Source organism: Aricia agestis, chromosome 5, assembly GCF_905147365.1.
Source record: "Aricia agestis chromosome 5, ilAriAges1.1, whole genome shotgun sequence".
In the NCBI taxonomy this organism is placed as follows: Eukaryota; Metazoa; Arthropoda; class Insecta; order Lepidoptera; family Lycaenidae; genus Aricia; species Aricia agestis.
In genome coordinates, this window is record NC_056410.1 from 7,144,695 (window position 1) to 7,167,345 (window position 22,651).

General features: G+C 36.1%; 1 protein-coding gene across 2 annotated transcripts in view; it reads right to left on the reverse strand.

The window, feature by feature from the left end:
- The window catches only part of LOC121726981 (angiotensin-converting enzyme-like), a 33,409-nt gene extending 12,801 nt beyond the window's left edge, over nucleotides 1-20,608 (reverse strand). For both annotated transcript variants that reach the window (XM_042114648.1, XM_042114647.1), the window contains exon 1: nucleotides 20,511-20,608. In XM_042114648.1, coding sequence (XP_041970582.1) covers nucleotides 20,511-20,525 — 15 coding nt within the window. In that variant the 5' untranslated portion in view covers nucleotides 20,526-20,608. The remainder of the gene's footprint in view (nucleotides 1-20,510) is intronic.
- Nucleotides 20,609-22,651: the final 2,043 nt, after the last annotated feature.

The window sequence follows — 22,651 nt, forward strand, 5'->3', positions numbered from 1 at the left end:
CGTTAATTTTTCTTTATTTTTTCAGAATCTTCCCCGTTAGTCTACTCTACGTCTCTGCAAAAATTAAAAAACTGTCCAGCAGAATTCCCTAAGCCTATTCGATGCTAATAAACAAATTTTCTTATTTATATGTAATTTTAGTACGGAAAACTTCAAAAAAATACTTATTGTAGTAGACCTACGCTCTTAAGAATAAATAATTGTTATTACACTACAGTGAAATTGAGTTCCAAACTATAAAAGTTTAAAATCAAAAGAGAGGCATAAATGGCTAACGTATGATCAAAGATGATCATACTAGTAATCTGATTATTTTAAGCTCATCTTTTTCTTTCACATCAGAATGCTGCCGCACTCAGAGTGGAACATTAATTACTTAAATGCAATTATTTCAAAATTTTGACATAGGCCCCATACATTATCTGTCAAACTCTTCATTAAATTGAAGGTAAATCATAATTAAATGTCTCTGAGGACGGCGGTAAGTCATCACTTTGTAGATCTCATCAGTCTCAATAGCAATGATCTTTAGACGTCAGCAGCTAAAAATTATCATTTAGTGGTCAATCATAATAATCTTTATTTTAAAAGAGTAAAGCAAGATCGTAGCTTTGTGCGTTGCTAATTTTTTCCATATTGATGTCTTTAGTAAGTCACAGCACCTACAGAGTACTACAGACCCCAGAATTTAGGTCGTGGTATGTTTTGAAAAATATTTGGACAATTCTGATAAAAACAGTGCGTGAAGAGACTGAGTGCTATAAGACATTCATAACTGAATATTTTTATATCTGAGTACAAACAAGTTCAATATTTTTAACGTATTCACCGTAAATATGTTATAATAAAATTATGTTATACAAAAGGAATATAATTAATGGCAATGCAACAGAATCAGTAAATATAATTAAAATTATAGCAATTATTAATCATGCAAAAAATGAGTCGACAGTAATAAGTTAATAGTTATATAATTCTAGTCCTTTAGCAGATGATTAAAGAGAAAATATCAAAGTATTCGCAAGAGAAAGTATAACAAAACACACGACAAAATATAAAAATATTTCAACACAAACAAAACGCCATCGATGTGAAATTAATTCAGAGAAAGTCGAAAGGAGGTTTTATTTACCTTTCGACTTTAATAAATTATGTTTTTTCAATTTAGCTTATAATCACATACCTGAGTTTAGTTCACAGGCAAGTCGACGCCACGATCGACTGGCATACACTGACGACATGCGAGTTGCGACCACCACGACTGAACATCAAGCTCGTACAGTCCTCCAATTATTAGCATAATGTTATTAAGCATGCACGCAATTATTACCCTTGTTCGGTCATACCAAGGGGCATGTTGCCGTGTATCTTTTTAACGTCTGGCAGTGTTTCGCCCGCTTGAATCCAATTGCACATGCTCGATTTGTTTATTTTATTAACAGTAGCTTTCAAGTTGCCGGTCTCTTCGGCAGCGGCGCAGGCGAGTCAGTCTGGAAAACGTGTATCCTCTATCCATAGAAGAATGCAAGTTTTGTATAAAAACTGGTTGGAGCTGCGTATTGTTTGAACTTTTAATCTAGAATTCTAGACTAGATATGTATCTAGGTAGAGTCGTTTTATTTAAAAGGTTAATCGTGGATTCCAACGAACGAGAACTCTTTAAATTGTTTTTACACGTGTTATGGCCCGTTTACATTTATTTCTGCATTGCGCGATTATCACGTGACATTTCTTTGGTAGGATTATAGCAACCTTCGCTTTGGTTACATTTACAATTACTTCTTAAAGTGATATGATAGTTAGGAAAACTATTTTCATAAACACACAATTTTGTGTAAAAATATTACAATAATTACAGAGGTAGGTAGGTGTTGGATACACCAACAAACACAAGAACACCGTTGTTTGAAAACGGAAACTCAACACGACCACAAACCACAGTTCCGATACAGGCGTGCGGAATGGGAGTTGAATTTCGAACATATTCAAATATTTAAAAAAAACAGTTGCCAACAACGGAATAGATAGCTAGATAAAAAAAAAGTCTTTAAAATTGTAGCTTTATAATTTTTTCTCGTTTTTGTTTATAATTTCTCCTTTGACTTCCGGTCACTCGTCCTTGTAGAGGTTGTTAGTGTGTCAAGGAGCTTTAAAACATGCCAAGAATTCATTTACAATATTTTTCCCTTCAATACTGCACTTGAGTAGATAAAAATACAAATTTTATTTTGTACTTTCATGTACAAAAAGGACGTGGGCTAGTTTTTTTATGACGGAAAATGCATGGTTCCCGGAAAATAAATTTCTGCAACGACGAAGTTTCAGGAAAATTTCTAGAGTTCACAATATAGTTTTCGTGATGTTTCTTAAAAAATAAAGTGTGTATAAATTAAAAATTATGAATTAACTATAGCGTCAATTTTTTTTAGATTTTCCCCGTTTTCAAACTTATTCGCTGATGCTTCACTCCTGTGACGTCACAAGTATATCTTTCATCGACAAATGGACTGCCAAGAAGAAAAATATTTTTTCAATTTGAGCCAGTAGTTTCTGAGATAAGCGTGTTTAAACAAACAAGCAACCGTTGCACCAAAAATCGTTTATTGAACGGGAACCGTACTTTCATCCGGGATGAAAATCATCCTACTCGGACTGTGGACGTTCAAAACGATCAAAATGCTGAAAATGTGAGGCATTTTGATCGTTTTTAACGTCAAGTGGATCGCGGGGAAAGTATATCTCTCTTTACCACTTTTCAGAAAAATCGGTTCAACGGTTTGGCCGTTAAGAGGTAACAAACAGACGACCGATATAGAGAGACACTAACTTTCGTATTTTTATAATATTAGTATTATAGTGTAACCTGAACGCAATCACATTTTTCACAAATATCAGCGATTTTCGGGTACCATTTTAAAGAATTAGGAGTCACACTGCGGGGATATTTTGGTTTCAAATGAAAGATAATAGATCACTTGCGACTAAGCGTTTGCACGGTCGATTTTAGTCACCAGCCGCATGCGGCCACTGGCCGCACGACTTTGGGGCTTGCGACTTTAGCCGCATGCGGCGTAGTCGAATTGCCATTTAGACGGTCGATTTTCGCCGTGCGGCGTAAATCGTGCGGCTTTAGTCACCCGTGTAAATCGAGCATAACCGCCACTATACAAGGCGCGCTGATATTGAATGTCCTTAACGTATATATACTACTGACCTGCTAATTTTTGAAATAATTTTTGTGATAGCGTCCTTAATACTAATATTATAAATTAGTGTACTAAGTGTAATATTACACCTTATTTATATCTATATAATGTAGATATATAAATAAGGTGTAGTACACTTGAGCACGCGACAGTACGTAGCGCCGTAGGTTTGACCGCTGACTGCTGAGTCACACATTTTCGTGCGACGATGTACGGTATCAGAAATACCTACCTTGTTTAAGCGCTGTTTACACACTACCGATTTGCAGATTATCTGCAAAAATCCGCGTGTTTTTATTGAAAAAAATAAATTATGTTACCACTTACCGAACAGATTACAGGTTTTTCATGCAGTTTAAGAACTTACAAATTCAACTAGCCTGCAAGAATAGCTTCGGTGGCAAGGCGAGGGATACTTGGAGCGAAACCAAAAACTTTTTGAGATAGTTTGTTACAAATTACAATAATTAATTACTTCATCTAAATTCTAAAGTCATCCTACGGTAATCCACCATTTTACCAAATTTTCAAGAAAAAATATAAGTATATTGTTTATTATTTTTCCCATATCTGTTTATCACATGCGCCAGGTCATTCTCTTTCCACCTTTGATCAAAAATATGTTTTGAGCATTGAAAGTCTAGAATTTAGAAGTAGTCTATACTATAGCTAGCCCATAATGATTGCGAAGTCTATTATAATACACAGTCGACACTGATCTACATGGAGATGCCGTTTTCATTAAAGATTTAAGCACAATTCGCTAGGTGTAAGCGACGCTTAACAGCTAACTCATTACAATGCCATCCACGTTTCTGGTTGATAAACTTTGCTCTATGGTCATTGCTCGTCATTACCACCTGTAGAGAGGTGATAATGATGATGCAATGTATCAAGCAAGAACTCAAGTTAACAACTACTCAAGTTAACTATTTTATTATTGGTTATTATTGGTGCATCTTTTTAGGCCTATTGTCACATAAGCGAGTTGTGAGCAAGCGGGAATCGGGAAGAATCTTGAAGAAAAAAATAATCATAAGGATCAACATTTTTTTTTTACATTCATAAGATTGCACAAAGTTTTAAGTAAGATTTAAAAGTTACCAGTAAATTGACCGCACTTTTTGCGTCGCTATGTCATATCTATTATTATCGTGGTTTCTCCATTAAATATAGAGAAAATAGAAAACCTTTGTTTGATTGTGCAAATATTTCGCGAAGACAAATAATGGTCGGATCGTGGGGGCAAGTCACTTATTAATTAGTTTTGGGAGGTCAATGGCCTCGAGAGTCAATGTACCGACGAACATACAGAAACGTTTTTATATTATGATTAAAGATCCTGTTAGATGATAAATTAAGAAATCGAAAGTGATAATTACAACATTTAAAGGTGGGTTTCGAAGTTTTATAAAATTACATGGCTGTGGGAAAGAAAGCAATAATAAACTAAATAATATAATTTTGTAAATACTCTGTATTTATTTTTAAAGAAAATACCTAGCTAAGTTGGGTAAGATTTATTTGTTTTACTAATTTTAAATCTTAATAAATAATATTATTATTTAACTACATTGCGTTATTTGATTATCACAATGAATCATAAAAAGTTGAGGCTTAAAAACTTATAATTTAATTTTATCGACGAACTCTACTTTTTAACAAAGTTAAAAATTAATGCAGCGCCATCTAGTGGTGAGTAGCAAAGTTATGTAGGTTGTAAAGTCAATAAAGTTTCACAACCAGGATGCTAGATGTCGCTACTGGAAATGGCTCTATCTTTTTATGTTTAAGTTTTGTACTAAATAATTACTAATTAGGTAATTACTTAGCACAAAAATACAATATTATCAATGAATGTAAGACTTTCTGAATATTACTAGCATAATATTACTAGTAGTACTTTGTTGCAAATAAAAAATTTGAACTTTTTGAACTATTACATCGTAAGGATTATTTTGGGATTATTAGAGACCAGAGAGTAGAGACTGGGCAGAAATGCCTATGTGTGAAGGCAGGACAATTTATTATGTAATTTTAATGTTCGTATTGGTGTCACCAGTTTGCAGCACCATCATTGCGCACGTTCCCTATACGGCACAGGATGTAACTAAACAAAGTGATAAAACTATTGGGTGTGCATGAGTCGCTTATATCTAAGAGTTCACTTTAAAAGTAGCAGCGCTAGAAGAGCATTTTTTTTGCGATATGGGCAAGCGCCCGAGCGTCATGAATTTTTCTATATAAAAGTAAAAAAACTCTTTCAGTGCTGTTACTTACATAGTGAACTCTATATACGGGCTCCATATTATACAACCTAAAGTATTATCAGTAAGTTTTGTTTCACCCTGTATACCTGTTGTAGTACCGGAGAATGACGGATTACCGTCCTTATTTATTTAGCTCAATGACCCATGGACCATTAAAGTGGATCTTGGCCTCCGAGTACGACGCGAGTCGAATCTTAGTTGCGAATAACATTACAACGACGGTAGAGTTTAGGTACGTACCTACCCAAACGACTCGATTTGTATAGGATGATTTTTTAAATTAAGTATAAGTACTATTGTATAACATTTAATAGTACAACTACTATTATATATTATACGTGGGAGAGCCATGCTTCGGCACGAATGGGCCGGCTCAACCGGATAAATACTACGTTCTCACAGAAAACCGGCGTGAATCAGTGCTTGCGCTGTTTCACGCCGAGTGAGTGAGTTTACCGGAGGCCCAATCCCCTAACCCCTACCCTATTCAATTCCCTACCCTCAACTATTCCCTTCCCTTCCCTACCCTCCCCTATTACCCTATTCCCTCTTAAAAGGCCGGCAACGCACTTGCAGCTCTTCTGATGCTGTGAGTGTCCATGGGCGACGGAAGTTGCTTCCCATCAGGTGACCCGTTTGCTCGTTTGCTATTTCATAGAAAAAAAATATACTTGGTAACCCTTTCCGTTCCATTCCCACAAAACAAAAATATTTTTAATGACAAATTAAAAATATTTTAATGACAAGTTAATCAATGGTGTTTAACTACCATTTTTTACCTTTTTTATAATAATATCATTGGGCAAGTTAAAGATATTTTTAATGGTAAGTTATTTTTTTTTTGTTCTACTTTGGGATAAATCTTGTGCCTATTTGTGTTCTTTAAAAATGCAAAAATTGCTGATGTTGGATAAAGATTATGCTGCCAGGTTTTCTAGATATGAAATATTGTTTAACAAGTATGAAACATTATATGAAAATAAACAAAAGGAAATCAAAAGAGCACAAAGCAAAATTATAAAACAGTTAGAATTGGAAGTAATTTGTGACCATTATGAATAATATTTATGTAAAACATTATGTAACGTGTGATTACACTCGCGATTCCAGCGTGCCATTACAGTACACATTATGTACTTTACCTATGCCGTATAATACCTGTAGACTGTAGAGTCAGCAGTTTAAGTTTATATAATATTATTATATTATGAGTAAGAAATTAAGTTTTATTTGTGGCATACAAGTTAGATACAAGTAATACAACCTATTAGTGCAGTGGCCAGAGGTTTTAACCTCCGAAAATTGTAATAGCAAATGTATTTTTGTTTTTACTTTTACAGACGAACGGCACGTGTCGGCGGCAGCCGATGGCAGTCGGCGGTAGTCGACGGCACGTGTCGGCGGCAGCCAACTGCAGCCGTTGACAATTTATGACGCTTGCAGGGGGCCTACCACGACGTTTTCTAAAACTATCATGTTTCCAAAACACTTGGTTGTAAGATTACAATAATATTACCGTTCTCACTTTTTAAATATAATTTTACTTAAAAACAGTACAAAATGCAAAACATTGTTAAATCCGCTGTGAAATATCAACTTTTTTAAGATCGCTAGCTTGACGTTAACGTTTTCTTATCTGTCAAACGGTGTCGCTTAGTAGAGGTGGTGGTAGGCCCCCAGTTGTGACGTACCGCCTAAAGTTAAGCATCCACAGATCGGTATCGTACGCAACGAACGTCTCGCATCAAACGGATAAGTTTTTGACAGTACGTCCGCTGAATCGGCAGCGTACCCTTTAGTCACTACTGCAGCCTATAGTCACTACTGCAGCCTTTAGTCGCCACTGCAGCCTTTAGACTCAAATGCAGCCTATAGTCGTCACTGCAGCCTTTAGTCGCCACTGTAGCCTTTTGTTAGCCCATTTATTTTTCATAGGCTTTGAATTTCGTTATTCGTCAAGTTATTCAAGAATAAATAGTATTTTGTAAAAATAATGTTTTACACACCCTCTTACCCATCAAAATTTACCCACCAATTTTGGAATTTGCGAGAAAAATAATCTTAAAAAAAAACTACGTGCACTAAAGTTATAGCACAGTAACTTTACTATAAACAAACCAAAACTCTACCGATATTCAAAATAACAACATAATATTACTGCCACAAGTAGGATAATTTAAGTACACCAAAATTGCATAAAATCGGGGGTTTTGTGATAAAAGTTAAAAAGGTTTTCTTTCACATCTGGCTGGAAACTGGTACGACCCAGCCCACAGCCACCTCCTAAGCTGGTTAGCGTGTGGCTGAATGAAGTAAATGGCGTATTTTTTATGCTTATGGGATCAATGGTATTTTGTAGAAACAGCGTTTCGTAAATCCCACCAAAATTTAAAAATTCTCCGCGATAGACCTAAACTGTGTCATAAAATCTCAACTACAGAAGTTAGTACAATAAAATTCATATATTATGAAGAGTCAACTATATAAAACGACTACATAAAATTAAAAATCTAATCCAGTATCAAGTTTTCTGATAATCAGTCTAGATATTGAGTAAAAAAGTTCGGCGACAAGCCACCAAAATTGGAAATCGCCTATTTATGTTTATTATCTTGGAAAATAATAATTATTTTAAAAAAATAAGTATAGGCCCAAATTATAAGCGTTATGTTTAGTGGTTAAAGCAAAAATTAATACGATATCTTGAAAAAATAAGATAGTTGAAAACTATAAAAGCGGTTTGGGAAATCCAGTCATTTAGGGCTGAGTATAATATAAGGTTAAAAACTTGGCTCCATATGAGTTCTCACTACTTTTTGACACCACGAACTATATGTTCTCGTCTTGGCAACATTTTTACATGAAAATGTTTTTGGTAGGATATAAATTTCGAAATCACTAGAAGTTTCTAAATTATATTACTCTGTAGGATCTTTAGTCATACAGACTCTGATTAGGAACAATTTAACAACGACTACTTTTTCACTTGTCGGGTAAGTGGTAACCCTATATTTTGATTGCGCGAACAAAACTGGTATGAAACCCTATACCTACTACAGAATACATTTTTACACACCCAAGCTGTAGACCACGAAATACAGAGTTTAGTGGTTAATTATTTTTCGTACTATAGTATGTAGTTGTCCTTGTTGTATGGCGACGGAAGAGAGAGAAAAGAGATTAGTGGCCTATTAGATAGATCTTTGGTTTGCACGAAGTTGGCGTGTGCTCTCGTACGGTGAAGGAAAACTTCATAAGGAAACCCGCACATGGTTGGTCTCAAACAAAAATCGGCCAAGTGCGAGTCGGACTCGTGCACGAAGGGTTCGTACCATTGAAGAGCAAAATTAGGCCCAAACTTGTGTTTTTATGTATGGGATTAGTTATAATTATTTTATATTATTTTTAGTATTTGTTGTTATAGCGACAACAGATATATACAATCTGTGAAAATTTTAACTCTCTAGCTTAATAGCTAGAGAGTTGAAATTTTCAATGTTCTTGAGTTACAGCCTGGAGACATAGTTTACAGATAGACAGATAACGAAGTCTTAGTAATAGGGTCCCGTTTTTACCCTTTGGGTACGGAACCCTAAAAATTACTGATGTGCCGGCCAAAACATTTAAAACATTTCGCTCAGAGAATACTGTCCAACTCTAAATTACAATGGACGCAAAGGCCTTCAAGTGATCAGTTTTCTTTTTAGGGTTCCGTACCCAAAGGGTAAAAACGGAATCCTATTACTAAGACTTCGTTGTTTGTCCATCTGTCTGTATCTCAAGAATCGCTATAGCTAGACTTCTGAAATTTTCACAGATTGTGTAGGTACATCTATCTATTGCCGCGATAAAAAAAAAAAGTACTAAATACAAACTAAAACTAATATTTAGGGGGGTTCCCTTACAACAAACATGATTTTTTCGGCCTTTTTTGCTCTATATCAATAATGGCAAGAGGTAAGCACTTGAATTTTTCACACATTCGTTTGTTATATTATGTGTACTTTAATATTCAATAATAATATTAAAATGAAATAAAAATGTAAGGGGGCTCCCATACAAAAACACTATTTTAGCCTATTTTTGCTCTGTATCGGTACGGAACCCTTCGTCCGTGAGTCCAACTCGCACTTGGTCGATTTTTAACCACCTAATTTATACAAAAAACCTAGACATAGACATCCCTGAGTGTAAGGACGAATGCATTCTCATCGCCATTGTGACTGAACCATTACTGCAACAATGGGTAAATTGTACTGACGTGGTGACGATCACTTGTTGCACAGGTTTTTTTTTTAATGAAATAAGGGGGCAAACGAGCAAACGGGTCACCTGATGGAAAGCAACTTCCGTCGCCCATGGACACTCGCAGCATCAGAAGATCTGCAGGTGCGTTGCCGGCCTTTTAAGAGGGACTAGGGTAATAGGGTAGGGATGGGAAGGGAAGGGAATAGGGGAGGGTAGGGAAGGGAATAGGGTAGGAGATTGGGCTTTCGGTAAACTCACTCGGCGAAACACAGCGTAAGCGCTGTTTCACGACGGTTTTCTGTGATAACGTGGTATTTCTCCGGTCGAGCCGGCCCATTCGTGCCGAAGCATGGCTCCCCCACGTAGTACACAGGTAATGAGTTTATACCAATCTCATAGATTTATACTATTGTAAAGAAACTTCATCATTGAAAAAGGACCAGTAGAGAGATTGTGCTAAATAACCTCACAATAGTAGAGTTTGTGGTTTCGATTGGTAATTCTATTATTGATGTAAGAAATATTCACATTCGCATTCGCGAATATTGAAGATATATTCGGGAATGTGATAAATACTGCATCTGTTCATCGCTAGTATCTACAATACAAGATTATTGTATTCTTAAAAAATGGCAAAGCAACATCGAACGGCTCATTCAAAATCCTAAATCGTTTATCGTATATATAGGTAGGTACATGAATTCAAACTGGGTCAATCTTAAGTATGTTGACATCCAATTCAAATAGGAGAATCAGAGTAAAGACAGTTTATGTTTCTCAATTATTTAATGTTTGCATGATCAATCATTACACTCAGGCATACGACTAGTAAATATAATATAATTGTCCAAAACATTCATGCGATATTGCCTAGTTTTATTTGGAAAAGTATCCATAGGACATAAAAAATATCGTCTTTGGATAAACTGGCTTTAAAAATCCAATATCTTATAAACAGCGTATAAAAAGTCTCGATTAAAAACAGGGCAACTTTGTTTGCACAACTTTGACGAACTTATCGTATAAATTTTCTGCAGCGCACGAGCTGCGAGCTCAAATTTCCAATGCATAGCGCCTTGTTTATATTCATCGCAGTCACGGCAATTCTTGTGCAGATTTTCATAGTGGATATTGTCACAGAGGAAAAAACTAAGAATTCCCAGCTGATTGTGTGTCTGGATATTGTCACAGAGGATAAAAAAAAAGAAATCCCAGCTGAAATTTTGTGTCGATATGAGAAGAAATAAGCCGCGTAGAGGAGAGTTTTCAGCGCGTAGCACGCGTAGAGTGGTGCTACGAATGTTTGTATAATTAATTATTGTAGGTGATTAGTAAGTCACTAATTGTTACATTAAGGCCTGTTTCACCACTTTCTGATAAAGTGCCGAATAGGCTATTTACAACTTTTTTGACAGATTCTGCATACTTGATCTGTCAAGTTAATTCGTGGATAGCCTATTCGTCACTTATCAGGAAGTGGTGAATCAGGCCCTTAGTAGATAGTAATTGTTATGTAACATTACACTTATAAAATATGGTCGATGATATGGTTTGTGTACTAACCTACTTTTTTTTTAAAATGTGAATGCCGTCTTGTTCCAAAGGATCTACTGCATTAATAACTCAATACTCATTTTTGTGCGATGATACACAAAATTGGTTCACAGCGTTCAAATATAAGTTTAGAGGCGAAAGTTTGTGAACGTGTATGTTTGTTTACGCAAATATACTAAACGGATTTTGATGTAATTTGACACGGTAGTACCTAGTTTAGGCTGGTTTAGTTATCAACACATAACATAATATTATAATTTTTATATAATATATAAAAATTGAATGTGCTCGTGGCCCGCCCACTGCTCCAAATGTGCACTGACACATCACTCCAGTAACAATACAAACAATACATTGTATTTAAATCGCTCCAACTGAACGCATACATAATATAAAATATTAATTAAAATTGTTTTTTTTTATTGTCCGTGCTTATTATTTACTTATTTATTGTAAATGTGAAAATAAGTCTGTCTGTCTGTAATATTATACTGCTAAAACCATAAGATTTGGTATTGAGCCATTTGAGTCCCGAAAGGACAGAGGACAGTTTTTAATCGTAAAAAAATGTGTAAATGGTGAGCATCATCTAATTTAGACGTGAGAGAGCCATACTTCGGCATGAATGGGCCGGCTCGACCGGAGAAATACACGTTGTCACAGAAAACCCGCGTGAAACAGCGCTTACGCTGTGTTTCGCCGAGTGAGTGAGTTTACCGGAGGCCCAGTCCTTCTCTACCCTCCCCTATTCCCTTCCCTTCCCATCCCTACCCTCCGCTATTACCCTATTCCCTCTTAAAAGGCCGGCAACGCACCTGGAGCTCTTATGATGCTGCGAGTGTCCATGGGCGACGGAAGTTGCTTTCCGCTTAGGTGACCCGTTTGCTCGTTTGCCCCCTTATTTCATAGAAAAAAATTGTTTTAAAAAATTATTGTAGCAAATCAAAAAATCCCATAATCATGCGATAAAAATATGTATTCAAAGCAAGATGAAACACAAAAATTTATAGTACCCCATATATTTTTTTAAGAATATCCGTGCCATGTCACGGTTTTGTCTAATGTCTATAGAAACCTCGAGGCTCGAGGTCACTCAAAGTCTGGCTGAAGCAGTCATACGATTGTTCTCCAAAACAAATTCTTAGAAATCATTGTTCGAACATTAAAATTAATGAAACTTTTGTTAATATAGATTAGGTATAATAATTATACGACATCCAGATTAATTATTTCTTTACTCGGTGACTTGAGGTCATCAGTTCTACAAGTTCAACATCATTATCAAAATCCTTACAAATATCGTAAACGCGAATGTGTGTTTGTTTATTATCTCTTCACGCTTTAACTCCTGCACCGATTTTATGAAATTTTGTATAGGCTTCTTGGATATCTCCAGTGGCGCGGCGAGTGGCAGATTCAGGCAACACGTGGGTGTCAGAGTGCGATCAGCTGTGAAATACGGTTTACTAGTTAAAAATGAAAACACGTTGAAAACGTTAAAAAGTGCTCTGAATAAGGAAAATATGGGCGGTACGAGGTACTGTTGTGTTGTAGGGTGCAAAAATTCCCAATCACGGATTCGTGAATTAACATTTTATTCGTTTCTGAGACGAAATTGGGAAACGTATCGAAATCAACATGCCGATTATTAATCTTGCTTAAATCTAAATCTCGCATGAATATTTATAAAATATCACGTGCAAGTTATTTTTAATATCATTGTTTTATGTATAATAATATATTGTATTCGAATAACGATATAAATACAATTATTGTCGGTTCAATATTTATTACTAATTCCTTCAATATTCACTTTCGCATTTATAATATTATCATACTAATATACTAATTACTGATATTACTAATTTACTAATAATATTATAAGTGCGAAAGAGTTTCTGTCTGTTACCTCCTAACGCCTAAACTGCTGAATAGATTTTGCTGAAATTTGGCATGGTTAACTCCATAATATATTCTTAAGAGTCCCGAAAAAGGACATGGCGTAACTATAAGATCCGGGGCCCGTGGCAAATTGATGGGGCTCTATCAGTAAAAATCGTCACGTTTATAATAAACAATATTATGTACTTAAAAATTTTTGCCCATTTGGGTCGGGGGCCCGTGGCATTTTGCCAGCCCTATATTTACGCCACTGGACATAGGATACTTTTTGTCTCGGGAAAATGTACGGTTCCCGAATCCCTCGCGGTTACTCCGTTGTGCAAGAGTTATGGCACAACGGAGTTGCGAGCGTCATCTAGTAAATTTATTATATTACATAATATTAATCATAAATATCAAAAAAAAAAATTCTTTGATAATGAAATACATCTGCATTTTCCATTTTTATTTTGAATGTATGGTTGAAAAGTTGCTGAAAATATATTTGTTTAGATTATTCAATACAGAGCTCCACTTTCACGTCGTACAGTCGATTACCTACTCTGGTTTGTGGTATTATTTTTACACGGATGATTCGTTCTCCATCATCATGGATTTCGAAGATGATTGCTTTGGAATTAGTTTGTGCTCTATAATTTTTAATAAGGTAAACAACCTGTTTTTAGTAATAAGTAATTAATAAAAAAATAAATAAATACAAAGTAAAAAATAATATTCAATGAATTTGAAAGAATATTTCATGATCGCGTATATTTAAGTAAATACTTATAGCTTTCGAGAAGTACTGATTTTCCGCGGAAAAAGTCTGCGGAAATATTATGACGTCCACAATCAATAATAATTTGGCTCATTACTTTTTATTGTGCTAAAAATATAAACAATTACCAAAAAAGTGCAGTGACTTGTATGAGAATCATATGAGAAAAGCGCCCGTGAGTTTCCGCCGTCAACCGACCGCGGCGTTGCCGTAGCTTAGCAACGATATCCAAGAGGCCTATTAGAATCCATTTTTAATTTGACAACAGACTTCAACTATAAACAAAGAGTATAGGCTTGTCATTCAAAAAGATGGTAGGTAGTGTGCATGTCGCAGCCGACTGGTTTAAATAGCCGTTCAATCAAACAGCTAGCCTTTTGACTAGTGTTGAACGTTTTGAGCTAGTCGCTCAAAACGTTCAACACTACAGCTGATTCAAAGCCGCCGTCTAATTGAAGTAGTTCAGCGCGCACCGCTGCGGCGCTAGGTGCGTTTTATTTACAATATGGCGTCAACTAGCAGGTGTTGGTTGGTGTTTGTGGTTGTTTTTCGGAAAGAAAGTATTTATTAAAAGTTACAAGTGTTATTAAAGAGACAAAAATTGTGGAGGCACATACGAGTGAATTAGAATTTCAACAAATATTCGAGGAGAAATTACGGGATTATGAAATGGGTGGACGCAGCCTCCCCCGAAAGGGGGGTTCGGCACAGCCCCCCGTCAAAACAAAAACAAACACAATCCAGAAAGTCCAAATTTGGTTAGGTTAGGTTAGAACTTAGACCACAACACAGAGGGAGCCGCCGGCGACCGCCGTCAAATAAAAGGGGGGCTCGGGGGGCGCAGCCCCCCGCCAAAACAAAAACAAACCAGTTGGCTAAGCGTCGTCTAGCTGTAGTGTTGAACGTTGTAGTCAACAAGTCGGCTAAACGACGTATAGCCGTGTGATTGAATGGCGTTGTTCAGTCAAAGGGCTAGCTGTTTGATTGAACGGCTATTTAAACCAGTCGGCTGCGACATGCACATTGTAGTGTGTGTAATGTTTTATTAAAAAAATGTATGATAAAGGCATAATTTCAAAATAATATTAGCTCGGTGCACTCCTTCACCATAATTTAAACTATAACTGTGAAAAATTTCATTTTAAATCTACGTTTCCGCATTTTTCGTCAAAAAGAATCCAAAGTTTAGGGTGGGTTATCGTCAAATATGGCGTCCATTATGGACTTTTACTAGGGATTTGACAGTTCATTTGACATTTTGTTATGGTTAAAGTTAAAGTTATAGTTAAAGTTAGTTGGTGCAACCCACCCTTAATATAATAATAATCGTGTAGCTGGGGGTTTCGACATTTTAGTCCATTTTAGTCCATTTTAGTTTTCGTGATTGATTTTCTATTGATTCATAATTCAAACCACAATGTTATGTAATTAAATCATGTGGAATAATTCAATTGACTTGTGTTACAATAATGTAATAGTGAATAGACCGCAAAACATAATACAGATTAGAAAACATTCAATACCGTACCAGCTCCATCTGCTCTTTCGTCCAATCACTTTTTAGTAAATAAAATGTCGAAAATTCTAGAATTTCGCAAAATACGTATAATTGACACATTGGGGTGAATCCCAAACTCCATTGCCGTAGCCCGTATCTCTGAGTATGGACCTTCTATTGGTCCTCTTATGTATAGTGTCATTTCATTGGAAATCGCTTACCATCAGGTGATCCATGTGCTAGTTTCTCAATTAAATAAGTAAAGTTTTCCCCAACGTTCGTTCAAGCAAAAATTGTTTAATCGCATATAACTGTTTACTGTACGTGTTTTCCGGAATGGAAACTTATATCAGCTCTTTCGAGGCTCAAAGTCTATTCATGCTTTTAATCAAAATCGGTCCAGCGCGATGAAGATCTAAGCTTCAAGAGTAATCGGACAGACAGACACAATATTAGTATGGAATATGGATATATAGCTTTGTCCACACTGTGCTTTTTTCTGTTCGTCAAGGGCATGCGTTATAGCCTTATAGCGCTGTCAACAGCGAACGTGAGGCATGTCCGCGACGCATGCCCTCTGACCGTATCCAAAAAACAAAATGACAATGTTGGCGTTGCGTTCGTTGACGTACCTATTCAATTATTGAATGCGCCAAAACGCATGAAGATGACGAAAATTGAAGACGAAAGCGCTTAGTGTGGACATAGCTTACTGTGTACATCACGTGCCTCAACGGTTCCCTGTGGCTATTGTGAGTCAAAGGCCTAATAGGCCGGGTCAGGGGCCGCCACATAAATAGATTATATTATTGCTATATGATTGAGTGAAAGTGTCTCCCACGACATGTAAACAATACCTATTTCCTATGTCGTAGTAGAGCCTGTTAGTAGACTCCTATTGAAATAATATATCTTATTAAACGCAGTAGGAGTTAGGACATACCATTTCAACAATAGGTCACCTAGACCAACATTTATAATGAAAAATACTAAATAGTCATGACTCTACTGGGACTAAGTTAGGTTTTATAAATGTGAAAAAACTATCACCCTCACAAACCTCATAAATCATAATAATTATGTACCATCGAGGAAGTTGATTCCTATGCAATTGACAGACCAACGTTATTTGGTCGAATATGTCAATTCAATGTTAATTGTGATCTGTCAGCTGGGTTTGACGTAACGCAACCAAACTACTTAGGTCCCCGATTTGCATAGGAATCAACTTCTCTGATAGTACCTTCCATCATCTTAGAAACATACCAATACTCGTATGTTTGTCTTTCACACAAAAACGTCTGGTCAGAATTTGATAGAATTAAAGATGGCAGTTATAGATTAGTATACTCTGAAATAATCCATCAAAAATAATAATCATCTACCTCATCGCACTCAATTTCAGCGCAACAAAATTGTGGATAAAATCTGATTAAACTTACAAACTATAGAGGTAATATTATTATAATATTATGTCACATAAGAGGATTAAGAATAAAGGTCTTACTTTTATGGACTTATAAAAAAACAAAATACGAAAAAACTTATTTCTAATGTGGCTTGATTAAATCACTAATTATCCTCCTTTAATCATTCTGAGCCTAAGATTATCAAGTGAGGCACGTTTATGTGGACTTAGAAGATTTTTCCCTCAGACTTTATTAGAGTTTTTAAGGCGACGCCGTGATAATTTAGCTGTAGCGATATCGATTTTTTTCAGCAATGACTAAAACTAAGAAAGTTCTAAAAATTAAAGTTCATTGTCAGTATTCATCATGTCTTTGTCTTTGAATCACACATAGCATAAAACGATTGGTCAACTTTTTTTAACACATAATAATAATCAATCAAAAAGACCTCTGTAAAAAAAGGGATTCTGCCAACAGAGGAGAGTGATTTAAGCTTCCTTTGTACATAGATTGATTCAAGCATACACTTTAATTTGCCCATAGCTTATATGAAATATATTTATGGTTTCTAAATTACGCGACAAAAACCAATTTGTCGCTTATGCCCTTTCCATTTCTTGCTGTTTCATTTCTTGTTTACTATGAGAGACCGGGCCGGCCTCTCATAGTAAACAAGCAATATAAAACATATCCAACATGGTTTTTTACTTTATCGCGGCGTCACCTTAAGTTAGAGAACTCATAAACTTTTTCCTTCACGAAGGCAATTAAATATTTAACGAGTCCCAGTCTGCAAATTTTGAAAGATAACGGGCTACGGCACAATAAAATCTGCTAGAACTTACAAACTATAATATTATGTTATAAGAGGATTAACTTATTAAGGCTTTACTTTCATGGACTTATAAAAAACATAGTACGAAAAGATTTATTCCTAATGTGGCTTGATTAAATCACTTATCCTCCTTTAATCATCCTGAGCCTAAAATTATCATGTGAGGCACGTTTATGTGGATTTAGAAGTTTTCTCCCACCGACTTTAGAACTGCGTATTCGCATTGCATCGCAAAAATATGCGACAAAACTCATACAACTAAAAATGACATTTCAAATTGCAGTTTCGCTAATTCGCAGTTTTGTGTGGGTACTCTAAGTTAGAGAACTCAGAAACTTTTTGCTTCACGATAGCAATTAAATATTGACGTAGTCCCGGTCGGCAAATTTTCAGGGTCTCATTTCTATGGTTTTCTATGTTCCCCTGACCCATTTTATGTTGTACCTTCTCCCGGGGGAAGCCGGGACATGCATCAGTAATGTAATCTCGTAAACGCTGCCCTACTTACTCCCGCGTTTGTTTTGCAAACTCAAATTTATTCTATAAGGTTTCTACGTTTTCCATGTTGAATTTGGACTTTTTAGGGAGTCAAGGATCTTCTTTCTTTTGGTTTCTGCCAAATTACTTTAGCCTGCACTAATTTTATACTTCTCCTTCCTTTTTATTAATGGCTCCTTTGTGAGTAATAATTTTATTCAAGTAGGACGAGAATTTAGTAAAGCCTAATCAATTATTGTCACTCTGTGTTTTTTTAATTATTAAAAAGTTGCTGGTGCCAATTTTTCATGCGCAATGCATCTGTTTATTTTGACGTATTAATCGTTTATGGAGACTCTTTAAATCAAATCTAGTAACACCAGTACAATTCTGCTAATCATTCACGTTTTCGTTACGTTATCAGTTCATAAGCGGACATAATTACTGACAATTAACGAGTAAGTTCGTAACGTATTGCGGTGGTGTTCTTCACGCGAACTCGCGTGGACCATCCGTACTAATAAACAAACTGTTTGTCTTTCTGTCTGTTACGGCTTCACTTCACAGTAGTTTAGGTTCTGCATAAACACAAAGGCTACATTTTATCCTGAAAAGGAACATATGAAATAACTAACATAAAGAATGTACCAAATAACTAGGATTGTCTTTTAAAAACTAATCCTTATTCATATCATATCATAAACCGAAATGTTTCTTCCGCCTGTCTATCTGTACCTGTCCTGCCTGCCTAGCATACGCCAATGAGATATCTCACTCTACATGTTTTCTCGATGTTTGATGGTTTGTCTCTTCATCTCTATTGACCCTAGCATGACAAACATTTTTTCTCGCGTAGATCTATCATCAAAATAACACATTTTTATAGAGTTTTGTCGAGATAATGTCGAGATTTTGGCATTATGAGACGAGTATTTTTTTATTATCTCGAGAATGAGATATCTCGTTGGCGTATGCTAGGCAGGCTGTCTATCTCTACCTCAGTTTTGTTCATTTTGATAATGAGGCTCAATGTTCATTCTATGATTTTTAGGGTTCCGTACCCAAAGGGTAAAAACGGGATCCTATTACTAAGACTTCGGTGTCTGTCCGTCTGTCCGTCCGTCCGTCTGTGTGTCCGTCCGTCCGTCCGTCCGTCTGTGTGTCTCCAGGCTGTAACTCAAGAACCGCTATAGCTAGACTTCTGAAATTTTCACAGATTGTGTATTTCGGTTGCCGCTATAATAACACATACTGAAAACGAAATAAAATTAATATTTAAGGGTGGCTCCCATACAACAAAAGTGATTTTTTCGGCTTTGTTTGTTCTATATTAGTAATGGCAACAGGTAGGCACATGATATTTTCACAAAGGCCTTTATTTTATGTCTACTTTAATATTAAAATAAAATAAAAATATAATGGGGGCAATCATACAAAAAACACAATTTTTGGCCAATTTTTGCTAGTTTAGTCTAACTCGCACTTGGCCGATTATTTATAGTTTATTTTACTGACGCTTACTGAAAATTTCAAGTATTTCGATCTGTCTTTCACGCTAAAATAGCTGAATTACTTTTAGTGACGTTAAGTGTACAGACACTTTGAATCCCAGGAAAGGACATAGTAGTTTTCATCCCTGAAAAAGAAGGGTACCACGGGGGAAATATTATTCGGTGCAACGAAGTTGTATAATAGGGTAATAAAATAATTTTATAAGGCACGACCGCTAGTAGTAACACCATTATTTCAATATTATTATATTTTATTAGGTATATTTAATTTGCGAATCAGAATTCAATGAAACTGGTTATTGTAATTTAGTAAAGTATCCACTTAAATAGTTGTTATTAAGGAAGTGGCGAATTTAACTTTTTGAAAGTCTCGTAATAATTGAGGTGAATAATGTTGAAAAATTTTTCTTCCTATTCGTAACTTATACTTAGAGCATGTATTTGTTGAGTAAATAACAATTATAGGAGTATAAGAATCTCTAAAGGATTGTAGAATAATGCATTTCATCACCAGTCTTAATAATAATATGCAATGATATGCAATTGGTAAGCCAGGTCACACAAAAAGTTAGTTCTATCGCCAGGTATAGGTCTGGTATTGATACAAGGTTAATTTTAAAATGTATTGGCCAATAAACTAGCTATATATTTGACAATCGCAATAGTCATTTCAAGGACAATAATATCTCCGAATTCACCAAAATTCCAAATAAACAAAATAAAATTACTAAAACTAAATATTGCAATAAATATATAAAAAATTCTAAAACTATAACCATGCTGATGCGTACGATACTTCGCGATATAAAAACTTTCAGCGACGAAATGAAACAATTGAGTTACCTTGACTTTAGACATGTCGGCTGTCCAATTACTGGCAAGGCGTCATCAGTTCATCACTTAACGTCCACGCGCGACCACAGCTCACGACACACTGAAGAACCGAATTCTATTTCATTAAGAAAATGCTGAAAGGGAAATCTCGTTAGAGGTTCCCGAATCGAAATCCCAATTGTATAAGTACTTCAATTAGGCGAGAGAATTTGGTGTAGATTTTGTGGTATTCTAATGTAAATAACATTGAATTAACGCTAATAAACTTCTCTTTTGAGTTTTTAAGCTATTGGGAATTGGCTAATATATTTGCGATTAGCGCTAAAGTTTTTTTATGAAATAAGGGGGCAAACGAGCAAACGGGTCACCTGATGGAAAGCAACTTCCGTCGCCCATGGACACTCGCAGCATCAGAAGAGCTGCAGGTGCGTTGCCGGCCTTTTAAGAGGGAATAGTGTAATAGGGGTGGGTAGGGATGGGAAGGGAAGGGAAAGGAATAGGGGAGGGTAGGGGAGGGAATAGGGTAGGGGATTGGGCCTCCGGTAAACTCACTCACTCGGTGAAACACAGCGCAAGCGCTGTTTCACGCCGGTTTTCTGTGAGAACGTGGTATTTCTCCAGTCAAGCCGGCCCATTCATGCCGAAGCATGGCCCTCCCACGTGTATTAGTATCCCAAGTTTTATGAAACCTTCTCAGTCATCGACTAATGTTGGTGAAAAGATGAAAACTTAAAACGCATGCAAACGCAAAACGTTGTTCAATGTCCAGAGTCCAGACATTAGACTGAAGTATTCAGGTTGAATTTTGTGTTGAATTATGAATTGAATATTTGATTTCTGCTATTTCACAACACGTTTTATTTTTCTCATGTTGGAACCATATAATTGGATCAAATTGTTTATGGCAATCGCGGTGTTTATAACTTTTCTGATTATTAAACCCAGTCGACTAAGCTGCTCATACATAAAGAAAACCATATAAGTCATGAGCAAGTATTGTTGGGGGGGGGGGGGGGGGAGTAATACTTATTTAAGTGCACAAGTCAAATATTTTCACTATCCAACCTTAGGTAGATTCCAAGGTAAAATTATCAAACTTGGGTGGTGGATGATTAATGGCTTGGTTGGAAGATAGGAAGATAAGTAAATTTTTCCGCCCCTAATTTTTTGCCGCTCTGGGAAAATGTATGCCTCTCCCTTAGGTCGGGCCTTGGATCATCTTGATTCTTGACGTACTTTAATTCCAAGATTTTCCGGCGAGACCGCTAATATTATATTTTTAGGGTTCCGTAGTCAACAACCCTTATAGTTTCGTTGTGTCTGTCCGTGGTTTTACTCAGGACCTACAAAGCTGTAATTCGGCATAAATACAGATATTAATGATGCAGACAAAATGGTATATTAATTTAAAAAAAAAAAATTATAGTACCGTACACATCAAGCGGGGATGATTTTTTTTTCGCGTCCACCCCACCGTATAGGGTGTCGTTGGATAGGGTTTTTAAAAATATTATGAGTACTCAGAGTTCATTTTTCGATTTAGAGATCCATTTGTGAAATATGAAAGAAACTCACGATGCGTCTTCTTTGAATTTTGAATACCAACTGTCGTGAGTTTCTACGACGCGACGTCGTGCCGTGTGCCGTGGCACGTTATGATGTCATGTCGTAGTTTTTATGACGCGCGTCGTAGATTCCCGCGACACGGCGTGGCATCGTGAAACGACGCCGCGTCGTGGTACGACACGACGTCGTATCGTGTTTTTGTGTCCCGGCCCTTAATCGAACGTGTCGCATAAATAACGAGTGTCGAACGATTTGTTCCAAAAAATGCTTGTATTATCAGAAAGTCGAAAAAAAAATAAGTAGGCGGTAGCGTAATGCCACTTCTCGGGTGTGGCTTATAGCCCGCCATACCGACGCGAATACTTAAATTTTAATAAAAAATTGAACAATTTGTACCATTTGTAATACTGGCACAAATCGTTCGAATTACGAATAAAATCTTAAATATTCTCCACCTCCCACAGGTATGGCATTATCAAACTCCTATATAAGTACTTAATATGATCATACAGAGAACTGTTTAAAAAATTCAGGGTGGTACAAATCGTTTGGCGAAAAAAAAATTACACCTTTGCGGCACGACA